The 14,512-nt window shown below is 40.9% G+C and overlaps 1 protein-coding gene across 7 annotated transcripts; it reads right to left on the reverse strand.

Moving 5' to 3' along the window:
- Positions 1 to 10,128: 10,128 nt before the first annotated feature.
- On the reverse strand, positions 10,129 to 14,271 carry LOC110506277 (ras association domain-containing protein 7-like). 7 transcript variants are annotated; one of them, XR_016492195.1, is made up of 4 exons: positions 13,856 to 14,271; positions 11,464 to 11,608; positions 11,168 to 11,380; positions 10,129 to 10,298 (listed from the first exon to the last, which is right to left on the reverse strand). XR_016492195.1 is itself a non-coding variant. In XM_090222000.1 (4 exons), exons 2-4 carry the CDS (start codon positions 11,557 to 11,559, stop codon positions 10,195 to 10,197), a joined length of 303 nt encoding a protein of 100 aa, XP_090078126.1. In that variant the 5' UTR covers positions 11,560 to 11,608; positions 13,856 to 13,992; the 3' UTR covers positions 10,129 to 10,194. The 7 variants fall into 7 exon arrangements, 4 of the variants coding, with proteins under 4 accessions (XP_090078126.1, XP_090078128.1, XP_090078127.1 ...); XR_016492196.1 differs by having other exon boundaries at positions 11,285 to 11,380; positions 13,856 to 13,992; XR_016492197.1 differs by lacking the exon at positions 13,856 to 14,271 and adding an exon at positions 13,633 to 13,706 and having other exon boundaries at positions 11,285 to 11,380.
- Between the last annotated feature and the right edge of the window lie 241 nt (positions 14,272 to 14,512).

The raw sequence follows: 14,512 nt of genomic DNA on the forward strand, positions 1-14,512 counted from the left end.
TCTTAGTGTGCCCCTGGCTATCCGTAAATGTAAAAAATATATAATAATTAATATAATGAATGTGAGATTATTTCTACTGTTACTTTCACTTTTGATACTTAAGTATATTATTTAAAACCAAATACTTTTAGACTTTTACTCAAGTAGTATTTTACTGGTTGACTTTCACTTTTATTTGATTCATTTTCTACTAAGGTATCTTTACTTTTACTCAAGTATGACAATTGTATAGTTTTTCCTCTAGAATTTTACTTGTACTTAACTTTAATTTAGTTCCTTATGCAAACAGGATGCATGTTTTGGAATAGGTGCCCTTATTTGCAATGCAATGGAAAACCTCCCTGGTCTTTGTGGTTGAATCAGTGTTTGACAATCACTGCTCAGAGATGATGTAGTCATTCAAAAATCACGTTAAACACTATTATTGCACACGGAGTGAGTCCATGCAACTTATTATGTAACATGTGAAGCACGTTTTTACTCCTGAACTAATTTAGGCTTGCAATAACAAAGGGTTGAATACCAATTGACTTAAGAAGTTTAAGCTTTTCATTTTTTATTAATCTGTAAAAATTACAAAAACATAATTCCACATTGACATTATGGGATATTGTGTGTAAACCAGTGACACAAAATCTAAATGTAATCCATTTTACATTCAGGCTGTAACAGAACAAAATGTGGGAAAAGTCCATACCTGAAGGCACTGTAATTCAGTTAGGCGTACCCCTCCACCACGATAGGCTGTCCAGAGAATTCCTTCAGCATAAAAACGTTATAGGCAGGGTTGGGGTCAACCTCATTTCAATTAAACGTTATAGCCAGGGTTGGGGTCAACCTCATTTCAATTAAACGTTATAGCCAGGGTTGGGGTCAACCTCATTTCAATTAAACGTTATAGCCAGGGTTGGGGTCAACCTCATTTCAATTAAACGTTATAGCCAGGGTTGGGGTCAACCTCATTTCAATTCGGTCCTGAAATAAATTGAAGGCACACTCTTGAATTGCACAATCCTCATTTAAAAGGTTCAGCACTCTGAAGTCATGAATTGGATATCGAGTTACCCATTACACTCTACATCTGTAATAAAGTATTGAATTAATTAATTAAATACATTACAAATAAAACAGGAGTATGTCAGGTGAAAGGCTTGAAATTCTTTATTTGGCATCAGGGTAAGGCATCAGAAAGTGGATATCTGGACTGCACTGAACAGTTTTGTGTTGCTGTTCGTCAGTGTTTTTTCTTCTTCAGAATGGAGCAAGAGCGCCGCCCTGTGGTAGGATATGATAAGTAATATTTTCATAATATTGAGAGAGAAACATAAATATGGTTGCTCCCTTTACTTATGAGACATCAAGCCTAAACCCAAACTGTAAAGAGTGAATAGTTTGATGTTGCAAATAAGAAAAGGTTTGTGATAGTAAGATAGTCAACTTGGAGACGTCACCTGAAGAGAAAACAACTCTCTCTGATGAAGTTCTGCTTTCTAGGTTACGGTCATTGTCCTTCTGATTTGTTGACAACAGGATCTAAAAAACACAGTATTTGAATGGGAAGTATAAGCTGTAAACAGTAGGGTTTTTTTTAACATAAAAAATATACTGTACCTTTTGGGAAAAGCAACTCGGTCCGTCACGTGTGTTCGTTTCAGCAGAGTTGTTTTTCCTCCTGTACACTGTTCAACAGTTTTAATTAGTATTTTAATAGTGTATTGGTAGGTAAACAACATAATTATGATTTGAAATAAGTGCAATAATATAATTACAATACAGTTGTGCATTGTCAAACAGACAAATAACAATTACGTCAGATAAATTGAGCTTACATGTCAGTCTGAGTTTGTGAGGTCCTGCCAGTCTCTCCAGATGAAGTAGGCTGTGCAACCTTTCTAGTTTCACCACTTGTTCATACATCACAGACAAGAGGAGATCCCAAGAACGACAGAACTCTGCTGGCAAAAGAGAAATGTGCTGATGTCAATGAGATGAAATTGTTTACAACACATGAGTAACTACTTTGTAATATTTTTCCTAATTAGGAATATTTTGTTTTCCTAGCAGAACTATATAGCTTGAGCTCAAAGGTAATCTGCCCTTGAAAACCAATGCATCTTTTTGATAATGGCCTTATAGGCATCGATATGAGGCAGAAACATTTACTCTAGTTTCCAAATGGACTACACAGTGTAAATAGGATCATTTTGCTTATGAAGTCTCGTCCAAAAAGGAGTTTGGTAAGTGACTGCGACATGATTTACTGTACTTGAGGGTTTCGTTTGGATTACAATTATGTGATTTTTTTTTGCCAATTAACACATTGTAGAGTTGTGCCGAAATTCTCCACCCTGCCAGAACCCCCCCCCCCCCCCCCCCCCCCCTTCGGGTGAACGCGCACGCACTCAATTCTTCATTGCTGCGACTTGCTTGCTAGTTAATATTTCTGCTCTTCACTCCATTGTCAGTTTAGCCTGTATTTCACTGATCTTAGTAGCCGAAAGCATTTTTTATTTGTGTCCTTCAAGGTAGCTGTCAATGATCATGTTAGGCTGCGTTTCATTATTTTTTTTATGGCGGTTTGATCGCGGGGGAGGCACTAGTAATGTCTGCAGTTTTTGGTTAGGCTAATTGTTTCAAGTGTATTAGTCAATAAATAAATCAAAATTCGTCATCTCGCCCATGTCTTATTCGACAAGTAGTTGTTCTGAAATGTTTATTGCTTTGCCTACATTTTACTCCCTCCTCTATGTTTAATATAACACACATACATTGTTTAGTAATTTTGGTTGCCTATCCTGACATGAAGTTTATTCTATAGAAAGTACTTGACTCTGATGTGTGCCACAGAAAGTATTTGACTAGTGACACAATTAACGAAATTAGAAGGGGGGGGGGGGGGATTTCGGCAAAGGCCATTTTCTTGTCTGATGAACCACACCCCCTATCTTGGGACTGCAAGGCCTGGCATACTTCAGAATAATTTTGGTAGCTCATGTTGACCAGTACCTTCTAATTTTCACTCACATATACTATACATGTATTTCAATTATCCATCAATTATCCATTGATGTCACTTGTATCAAGAATGGTCCACCACCCAAAGGACATCCAGCCAACTTGATACAACTGTGGGAAGCATTAGAGTCAACATGGGCCAGCATCCCTGTGTAATGCTTTCGACACCTCGTAGAGTCCGTGCCCCAACAAATTGAAGCTGTTCTGAGGGCAAAAGGGGGAGCAACTCAATATTAGGAAGGTGTTCCTAATTCCTGGTTTCCTCTTTCTGCAAGTGTTGGATTTTCACCCACAGCGGCCAATCCACCATTCATTCTGATCTTAACTCCTATCCGCCGATGTCCACAGAGGAACCCATCTTTCCCAGTATAATGCAATTTTTTCTTTTTTACTGTGATGTATTATGAGGGTCCTGAACCTCCCAATTTGTTACACTTCTGCCTATGTTGAGCTAAAGATAAATACTTTACCCAAGAGTAAAATGATATTTCCCAATGATTGATCGTGTTTTTTCAGATCCCCTAGCAATACAGTTTGCAGGTCCATCTGAACTCTGATATTATGACATAACAACCGTTCTTGGACCTGACTCCAAAAGTGAGCCACCGATGGACAGTAACAGAAAAAGATGCTGTATTGATTCTGTTTCCTTGTGTATTATTTTATATACCGTAAAAATTTTAATTGAAACTAATGGATTGATGTGTCAATTGTTGTTTTGTATATCAGTTTATTGTCCCAACGCCAAGGTGTTGGGACATCAAAGACCTGTTCCCAACTGACTTGAATTTTATAAGGCAATCTATCAAACCTTTTGACAAAGTGAAAATTATATATTTTTCAATTTCTACCAATCATTTGAAGCCATTTATGATTTTTAATGGTTGGCAGACAGCCTAATTGATTAATTTATTCTTAAAGTAATTGTCTCTTCCAATTTTAAGGCAGAATTTGAGTATTTTATGAGTTGGTTATAATTTTGTATTGCGCATACACCTCCACACACTGTTATTATTTGCTTGTATGACTTTTTATTTAACTGCCGTTCTTCATAAATGTTATACTCTCTTTGTACATTTTTCCTTAGAGGCACTTGTTTTTTCTCTATCAGTACATTGGAGATGATCCATATTAATTGCCTTTAATATTAGATTGGCTTTTCTGGAGGATGACATTTAAATTGTAGCCAATGACTTCATTTAAGAAGGAGGATCCATTGTCAATCCAACCAAAATGTGAGGTTTTAATCTGCAAGAAGGCAGAGCCCACTCTTCAACAGGATGTAGCTTGCTAGAAAAGCAGTTTGGATTTGGGTACAATTTCAGTACAATGGAGGCTTAAAGAGAGAGGTTTAATTGCCTTAATATTTAATAGACTTAACTTTCCAAACTCATGTTTGTTATATAAATAATCTTGTTTAACTTTATCTGGTTTGCCATTCCAAATGAAGTGAAATATTTTGTACTTGCATGATTTGAAAAAGGATTATCCTGGAATCAGTAGAACCATGAAAAAATATGTAAACTGTGAAATCACTAGAGATTTTATCAGGGTAATTTACCCGTAAATGGATTGGTGTTTCGCTCTCCACGGTTTCTAGACTCAATTAAGCTACATTTTCTATCAAAGTTAATAAACTCAGCATAAAAAGAAATGTCCTCTCACGGTCAACTGCATTTATTTTCAGCAAACTTAACATGTGTAAATATTTGTATGAACATAACAAGATTCAACAACTGAGACATAAGTTCCACGGACATGTGACTAACAGAAATGGAATAATGTGTCCCTGAACAAAGGGGGGGTCAAAATCAAAAGTAACAGTCAGTATCTGGTGTGGCCATCAGCTGCATTAAGTACTGCAGTGCATCTCCTCCTCATGGACTGCACCAGATTTGCCAGTTCTTGCTGTGAGATGTTACCCACTCTTCCACCAAGCCACCTGCAAGTTCTCGGACATTTCTGGGGGGATTGACCCTAGCCCTCACCCTCCGATCCAACAGGTCCCATATGTGCTCAATAGGATTGAGATCCAAGCTCTTTGCTGGCCATGACAGAACACTGACATTCCTGTCTTGCAGGAAATCACGCACAGAACGAGCAGTATGGCTGGTGGCATTGTCATGCTGGAGGGTCATGTCAGGATGAGCCTGCAGGAAGTGTACCACTTGAGGGAGGAGGATGTCTTCCCTGTAACGCACAGCGTTGAGATTGCCTGCAATGACAACAAGCTCAGTCCGATGATGCTGTGACACACCGGCTCAGACCATGACGGACCCTCCACCTCCAAATCCATCCCACTCCAGAGTACAGGCCTCGGTGTAACGCTCATTCCTTCGACAATAAAAGCAAATCCGATCATCACCCCTGGTGAGACAAAACCGCGACTTGTCAGTGAAGAGCACCTTTTGCCAGCCCTGTCTGGTCCAGTGACAGTGGGTTTGTGCACATAGGCGGCGTTGTTGCCGGTGATGTCTGGTGAGGATCTGCCTTACAACAGGCCTACAAGCCCTCAGTTCAGCCTCTCTCAGCCTATTGCGGACAGTCTGAGCACTGATGGAGGGATTGTGCATCCCTGGTGTAACTCTGGCAGTTGCTGTTGTCATCCTGTACCTGTCCCGCAGGTGTGATGTTCTGATGTACCAATCCTGTGCAGGTTTTGTTACACGTGGTCTGCCACTGCGAGGACGATCAGCTGTCCATCCTGTCTCCCTGTAGAGCTGTCTTAGGCGTCTCACAGTACGGACATTACAATTTATTGCCCTGGCCACATCTGCAGTCCTCATGCCTCCTTGCAGCAGGCCTAAGGCACGTTCATGCAGATGAGCAGGGACCCTGGGCATCTTTCTTTTTGCGTTTTTCAGAGTCAGTAGAAAGGCGTCGTTAGTGTCCTAAGTTTTCTTAACTGTGACCTTAATTGCCTACCGTCTGTAAGCTGTTAGTGTCTTAACGACCGTTCCACAGGTGCATGTTCATTAACTGTTTATGGTTCATTGAAGCATGGGAACCTGTGTTTAAACCCTTTACAATGAAGATCTGTAAAGTTATCTTTTTTTTTTTTTTTTTTTACAAATGATCTTTTAAAGACAGGGTCCTGAATAAGTGACGTTTCTTTTTTTGCTGAGTTTAGTGACACGATCAGCCAACTTTTCCAGGATATGTACACCAAGCACATCGACTCCACCATCCAACTATTTGATCTGAATAGCTACCGTAACAACCCAGCTAAGTGATCAAGCAAAGTAGCTAGCATTTGAGGCTGTATTTTCTCTATTTTATAGGGACACAATAATGATAAAAGATCACCAGATAAGGAGGCAATGGTCAGACACCAGTCCTGTTTCAAAATAACCACCATTGATAATGTAATCAGTGCTGTGTGTGTTTGTGTCTTGTATGTTGAAACGAGGTGTCCCACATCAATGGTGCCGCAATAGACCTCGAGCTGGGTTAGTAATGTCAACCAGTTAGTGCCATGCTTGGACATGTCCCTTGTGAATTAGCTGTGATTCATAATATTTGATTGGCTATGTTCAACTGTGTGTTTACTGTTGGCTTCCATGATCATATGGTGACAGTCTTTCTCTCTCTCCCGCTCTTTCTCTGTGATAGGAGCTGGGTAGGATCTGTAAGTCAGGCTCCTTCATGACCAATATCTGTGACGAGAGGGGCCTGGAGTTGATCTACTGGCACTGGCAACACCATACAGGAAGGGGCACTATATAAACAGAAGTATGTGGACAATCATTCAAATAAGTGGATTTGGCTATTTCAGCCACACCCGTTGCTGACACGTGTATAAAATCGAGCACACAGCCATGCAATCTCCATAGACAAACATTGGCAGGAGATGGCCTTACTGAAGGGCTCAGTAACTTTCAACATGGCACCGTTATAGGATGTCACCTTTCCAACAAGTCAGTTTGTCAAATATCTGCCCTGCTTGAGCTTTCCTGGTCAACTGTAAGTGCTGTTATTATGAAGTGGAAACGTCTAGGAGAAATAACGGCTAAGCTGCAAAGTGGTAAGCCACACAAACTCACAGAACTGGCCCGCCGAGTGCTCAAGGGCGTAGCACGTAAAAATCATCTGTCCTCAGTTGCAACACTACTACAGATTTCTAAACTGCCTCTGGAAGCAACATATTGCTTATACAGTGCCTTGCGAAAGTATTCGGCCCCCTTGAACTTTGCGACCTTTTGCCACATTTCAGGCTTCAAACATAAAGATATAAAACTGTATTTTTTTGTGGAGAATCAACAACAAGTGGGACACAATCATGAAGTGGAACGACATTTATTGGATATTTCAAACTTTTTTAACAAATCAAAAACTGAAAAATTGGGCGTGCAAAATTATTCAGCCCCTTTACTTTCAGTGCAGCAAACTCTCTCCAGAAGTTCAGTGAGGATCTCTGAATGATCCAATGTTGACCTAAATGACTAATGATGATAAATACAATCTACCTGTGTGTAATCAAGTCTCCGTATAAATGCACCTGCACTGTGATAGTCTCAGAGGTCCGTTAAAAGCGCAGAGAGCATCATAAAGAACAAGGAACACACCAGGCAGGTCCGAGATACTGTTGTGAAGAAGTTTAAAGCCGGATTTAGATACAAAAAGATTTCCCAAGTTTTAAACATCCCAATGAGCACTGTGCAAGCGATAATATTGAAATGGAAGGAGTATCAGACCACTGAAAATCTACCAAGACTTGGCCGTCCCTCTAAACTTTCAGCTCATGCAAGGAGAAGACTGATCAGAGATGCAGCCAAGAGGCCCATGATCACTCTGGATGAACTGCAGAGATCTACAGCTGAGGTGGGAGACTCTGTCCATAGGACAACAATCAGTCGTATATTGCACAAATCTGGCCTTTATGGAAGAGTGGCAAGAAGAAAGCCATTTCTTAAAGATATCTATAAAAAGTGTAGTTTAAAGTTTGCCACAAGCCACCTGGGAGACACACCAAACATGTGGAAGAAGGTGCTCTGGTCAGATGAAACCAAAATTGAACTTTTTGGCAACAATGCAAAACGTTATGTTTGGCGTAAAAGTAACACAGCTCATCACACTGAACACACCATCCCCACTGTCAAACATGGTGGTGGCAGCATCATGGTTTGGGCCTGCTTTTCTTCAGCAGGGACAGGGAAGATGGTTAAAATTGATGGGAAGATGGATGGAGCCAAATACAGGACCATTCTGGAAGAAAACCTGATTGAGTCTGCAAAAGACCTGAGACTGGGACGGAGATTTGTCTTCCAACAAGACAATGATCCAAAACATAAAGCAAAATCTACAATGGAATGGTTCAAAAATAAACATATCCAGGTGTTAGAATGGCCAAGTCAAAGTCCAGACCTGAATCCAATCGAGAATCTGTGGAAAGAACTGAAAACTGCTGTTCACAAATGCTCTCCATCCAACCTCACTGAGCTCGAGCTGTTTTGCAAGGAGGAATGGGAAAAAATGTCAGTCTCTCCATGTGCAAAACTGATAGAGACATACCCCAAGCGACTTACAGCTGTAATCGCAGCAAAAGGTGGCGCAACAAAGTATTAACTTAAGGGGGCTGAATAATTTTGCACGCCCAATTTTTCAGTTTTTGATTTGTTAAAAAAGTTTGAAATATCCAATAAATGTCGTTCCACTTCATGATTGTGTCCCACTTGTTGTTGATTCTTCACAAAAAAATACTGTTTTATTTCTTTATGTTTGAAGCCTGAAATGTGGCAAAAGGTCGCAAAGTTCAAGGGGGCCGAATACTTTCGCAAGGCACTATATATTGCACATATTTCACACAGCCATATGGTCTCTCTCATTTAGTCCTAGATGGCCTACTGGCGGGAACACTGGCATGTGCAAGCAAAGGCTTACTATACATAAAAGCATTGATAAAATCAAAACAGCCCTCATTACACACATCATGCTCTGATGGATCTTTGCCTAGTACTTGATCTTCAAGAGTTCCTCAGCCGACAGAACGAGCAGGAACTTCCTGATGTCCCACACACCAGGCTCTTCCTCCTGTTGTCGACATGGCAACCTCTATCCCTCACGCAGGTACTCCGTCCCAGATGTCTGATTCATAGCCTCCGCTCTCGCTCTGATGTCCCTGGAACACCACCTCAGCTTCTGCTTGACCCGAGTTGTCATAGATCACCTGATCAACCCAACCAACAGGTGGTGCCGATCCTGGACAAGAATGTTTTACTTTGTACTTTTACTGAAGTATAACTATTTGGTACTTTTTCCACCACAGTACTTAAGTGCATTTAGACTTTTATTCAAGTAGTATTTTGCTGGGTGACTAACTTTTTTTCTATTAAGGTGTCTTTACTTTTACTATAGCCAGCAGCATACCACTGCTGGCTTGCTTCTGTAGCTAAGCAGGGTTGGTCCTGGTCAGTCCCTGGATGGGAGACCAGATGCTGCTGGAAGTGGTGTTGGAGGGCCAGTAGGAGGCACTCTTTCCTCTGGTCTAAAAAAAGTGATTGGGGACACTGCCCTGTGTAGGGTGCCGTCTTTCGGATGGGACGTTGAACGGGTGTCCTGACTCTCTGTGGTCATTAAAGATCCCATGGCACTTATCGTAAGAGTAGGGGTGTTAACCCTGGTGTCCTGGCTAAATTCCCAATCTGGCCATCAAACTATCACGGTCACCTAATAATCCCCAGTTTATAATTGGCTCATTCATCCCCCTCCTCTCCCCTGTAACTTTTCCCCAGGTCGTTGCTGCAAATGAGAACGTGTTCTCAGTCAACTTACCTAGTAAATAAATAAATTACTCAAGTTTGACAATTTTAGTTATTTTTCCACCACTAAGTGTTCATTAGTTATGAACATTATTACATGGCAAAATCAATATAGAATATCAAGCTAATAACACCACGGTGCTTTGGTGATGGAAGGGGGGAGTTACCCGCATGACTTGATGATCAGTAAACAGCTGTGGACTTTTTTGGATAGTCACATCCCTAATGCCCTGTGTTGGTCAGGATATTAGGGATGTCCCCATAGGAGCACATTGTTTTCTAAGAGTTTAGGGGTTCCTGAAATGTTGCACTGTGTCAATCAATTCATGTCTGGTAAAAAATAAATGAAATTAACTTAGATACATTAAGTCATCTTTATTGCAAAATCTGTAGAAAATGAATATTTCATCAAATATTTGGGTCAGGGATGGGTCAGAGTAAGAGGGGGTAGGGGGAAGACCCGTCTGCAGGATGAATTGCTGCAGGTTACTTCTTGTTCGGCTTCTCCAGCACCTGACACCTCTCCTGGAGGGAAGTGGACAAGATGTCATGTTAGTTCCATGTCAAACGTCGACAACTTCATGTAAAACCTGATTGTTAAAGGGCCGTGCAGTTAAAAACAAGATTTCCCCCGTTGTTTAATGACATTTCCACACTATGAGGCTCGAAATGACACTGAGAATTATGATAATGTAGTAGGATCTCGTCTGATACTAGTCTGGTAATGAGGTTTGTAGCCATATGGGGGCGGAATAAAACAAAGGTTCAGTGGAGGATGAGCATCCAAAAAACTCATAAGGGCCAGTTACCCAGACACAGATTAAGTCTAGTCCTGCATGAGAAATTTTAGTCCAGGACTAGGCTTAATCTGTCTGGGAAACCGGCCCACGAGGAAACGTAGGGAAAGGCAGCGGTTCTATTAACACAGGAAGCCAAAGGCAAGTTTCCATCTCTGGGTAGACAACACAGGTGATTCTACAGGTGTCCTCTCAAGCTCAATAACTCCTCTTCATTGCTCACTTGCTATTACAGGATACAGTTAACCCCCAGGCTGCCGAGTGATACAATGTACTGCCGCTGGGTTTACAGTGTCAGATATACAGAATAATCCCCAAACAAGTTCTCAAGAACATGACGCAACCATCTTCGAACACAGCTCTTTTATACTGAATATCCTAGGTTGCTTTCACTGGGTTTAGCTCCTGTGAGACGTTTAGCAGTGAGTTTGACTTTGTCAGTTATTCTGTGTCATTGAACACAATCAAAGGATTGTAGTCTGATTGCTACATATACTGTTAGAAAAAAAGGTGCTATCTAGAACCTAAAAGGGTTCTTCAGCAAAAGGGTTCTACCTGAAACCAAAAAGGGGTCTCTTATGGGGACAGCCGAAGTACCTTTTTGGACCCCTTTTTTCTATGGGTGAACCCTATCCAGGGTGGGTCTGTAAAGTTCGTCAGTGCTGGAGGGGCCTGTATAACGCAAGATGAATTTGACCTTGATGGCCAGCTCACCCAGATAGAATAGAGACTCTAAGGGACAGTCATCAGCCACAAGCTGCCCCTCTGTTCCTCGTAGCTTCTGGATGAGAACATAGCGACCCGTCTGACCTGTAGAAAAGACACACCAAGATAGGAGTGAGATTGGAGGAAATTACAAAGGAAATTACATCCGACAGAGACTGACCAATAACCTGTGCGAGGGCGATGACCACATCCTGACAGGGAGTCTCCAGTGATAAGCCGCACACCACCCTTACCAAACCCTCCACCCACACCTTCAGCTCCATCTTGTCTTGTCAAGCAAACTCAGAAGAACATGGCTGCCACTCTATCCACCTGTGAGAGAGGAGGGTAAGATGTCAATATACTGAGTTCAAATAATAAACTATTTCATAGTACCAAATCAACCTATAACCCCTACTTCTAGGTGCAAATATCAGGTATTTCAATGGAGGAAATATGTTTGTTCCTGTATTCCCATAACTAGAGCTGAAGACTTCATCAGGAAACCTCACAGTCTTCTCTCAAGGGAAAAATGTGACCGGCCAACTCTGCAATCCTACACCCTACAGTCCTGTACCTGTCATCTGTGTTGACGCCTGACCAGAGAAGGCAGAGCCTTCTGAGGTGAGGGGAGGAAGAGGTGTATTGTGTTACATTCTCATGGTGTCAATAGCCTGGTATTTCAATGTGGATCTGCATTTTGATAGGAAAAAATGGCTTCCTACGCTGTAAACCTAGAGACAGAACGTCATACCTTAATGTTTGTTTGGCTATATGTATGTATGTAAAGATGTCAAATTTAAATTTGAGAGTGCAAACGTTGTCAGATGCAAATATATATATATATATATATATATATAAGTACACCAAATGAAAGAGATGGGACTCTGAAATAAAAAATGGGAGAAGGCTAGTGCTCTCCCACTAATTGAGTGATACTGCAGAGGTAGTTGTAGTAGTTTATTTTTTTATTCCTCTTCTTTGTTTTTTCAGAGGAACCCTACTGAGACCATGGTTCACAAGGGGGCCCTGATCACAACGATGCAAAAACCAATACAACGTCAAACAAAACCTCAGAGTAATCTCAAGTTAACCAACTCTGTGAACGAATTTGGTCAGTCATGTTTTTAATGCTTCAACAGCAAAGTTAGCTAAGCTTGTGCGTAGTAGAGTTTGTAAACAAAAAGGAAATAGTGAAGTGATCTAGGGTTATTTAATGAGGACCAGCCAACCTTTTGATACAGTAAGCATTGATGAGTATTAAAACTGTCACCAGTGATAGAGCAAAGTGCGCTGTGGTAGACGGCATCCAAAGATTTAAGAGTTGTGGCCGCTGCATTCTGGTAGATTGTGTCACCATAGTCAAGAACTGTCAGGAAAGTTGACTATACAATCTGCTTCCTGCTGTTTAGGGAGAGGCAAGATCTATTTAAAAAAAAAAAATAAGCCCACGTTTTAAACGTTAAATCGATCCAAAGCCCAAATATTTTTAGGCGGGAACCCGATCGACGGGAGAACCAGTCAATTAATAGCTATGTAAGTCCATCTGAAACATTTCTGTGACAATTAGAGAATAGTTTATTCGCTGTTAGTCAGCACCTCCACACAAAATACTTTTTCTCGGTGTGTGGCAGCTCATGATTTTATTCTGAGAATTAGAGAACAAAACATATTTAGCCTTGCCCACAATAAGTACAAGTATTAAACCAACCAGGGCATTATGTGAGGCAACAAAGTCAGATTGCAGCTCGAACAACACCTGGTCTACAGGTGGGGCAATGGCATACATAACAGTATCGTCTGCAAACAGATGAATATATTTTAACAGATAGACCAATATTATTTATGTGCATCAGAGTTTATCTTCGCAGACAAAGAAGAGTAGTGGCACTGATTTTTAACCATAGACTGACAACAACCTGAGGCGGAATCACACACCCCCTTTAACACAAACACATGAACTGTGTTGATTTGCCATCATGAAAATAAGAAACCTGTTTGCAAAAAGATACAGTAGCTTATTATTTTCATGACACCCGTTTGATACAGCAGCTAACGTACGTGTGTTAGATGTTTCTAAAGGCCCTTGTCTGTGAATTAAAAACCTTTCCCAATGTAGGCCCAACTTCTTGAGATGTGACAATGTTTTAGTGTGGCAGTCACCAATTGAAAGCAAGGTTTTGTGTTTAACTTCAACTCAGTCAAATAAGGAAACGAGCGCAACTGTCATTTGTGAAATGTTACCATTATTTATATTACTTTCAATAACGTATTCAAATGTATTCCCAGGTCTGGGTTTAATAGAGTTGACTCCAACCCTTGTTGAGAAGTCAAAATTGCTCTTGTGAATGTCTTACCTGTCTCCATGCAGTGTTAGCCAGCAGTAAAAGCTCCTACATTCTGATTTCCATCAGACAGAAGGAAGACAAACCTGTTATTACAACAGAGTTTTTACTCTTACTTTACCTGTCTCCATGCAGTGTTAGCCAGCAGTAAAAGCTCCTACATTCTGATTTCCATCAGACAGAAGGAAGACAAACCTGTTATTACAACAGAGTTTGAGGTTTACTCTTACTTTACCTGTTGGTTTAGGCTTCCGTTTAGTTGGTTGCCCGACTCTTCATTGTGATAAGTCCAAGTGGAAAGGATTTCTGAGCATACAAAAAGTCAAAAAGCGGCACCTTGAAATATGTAATGAGTAGTTGTAGCCCAGGTTGGGGGAGAGCGCAGAAGAGTGAAACGCTGCTCCGGAATGCAGCTGAGTGAGTTGTAAGGCTACAGATGATACAATAACAGTAAGTGTATGTTTAGGTTGATTTAAAAAAAGTTGATCAATGATGACTTTGGAATCATTTCTTATATTCCACCATCATATGTTAACTCTTGCAGGGCTGTTTTGCATTCTTCCTACAATGGCTTTCACAAAGATATACTATTAGGTTCGCATTTAATAGGATAAGCCATAAAAGCCATAAAAACAAAGAGCTTGTCTTAACAATGTGACAGGCTAGCATACAAAAGATAAAAAACAACTGCAGATCATAATGTGATATTGGGCGTCAGTGCCTTTATGTGACCACTAGAGGGCAGCCTCAAGGCTAAATCTGGGGGAAGTGTTTTCATTCTGACGCAGACATTCCAGGCTTCGTTGTTGTGTATGATACGATCCACCAGAAACCCTGATGGCAATTAGCAACTCTCCAGGTGTCCCAAGCCAACTGACCCAAAGCAACCCCA

Source organism: Oncorhynchus mykiss, chromosome 26, assembly GCF_057628025.1.
Source record: "Oncorhynchus mykiss isolate SJ-2025 chromosome 26, ASM5762802v1, whole genome shotgun sequence".
NCBI lineage: Eukaryota > Metazoa > Chordata > Actinopteri > Salmoniformes > Salmonidae > Oncorhynchus > Oncorhynchus mykiss.

Coding starts and splice junctions, on each gene's coding strand:
- LOC110506277 (XM_090222000.1), bottom strand. CDS start 11,559: ATGGAGCTGAAGGTGTGGGTGGAGGGTTTGGTAAGGGTGGTGTGCGGC. Junction 11,381..11,456: donor CGCCCTCGCACAGGTTATTG/GTCAGTCTCTGT, acceptor TCTTTTCTACAG/GTCAGACGGGTCGCTATGTT. Junction 10,299..11,284: donor AGAGTCTCTATTCTATCTGG/GTGAGCTGGCCA, acceptor ACTTCCCTCCAG/GAGAGGTGTCAGGTGCTGGA.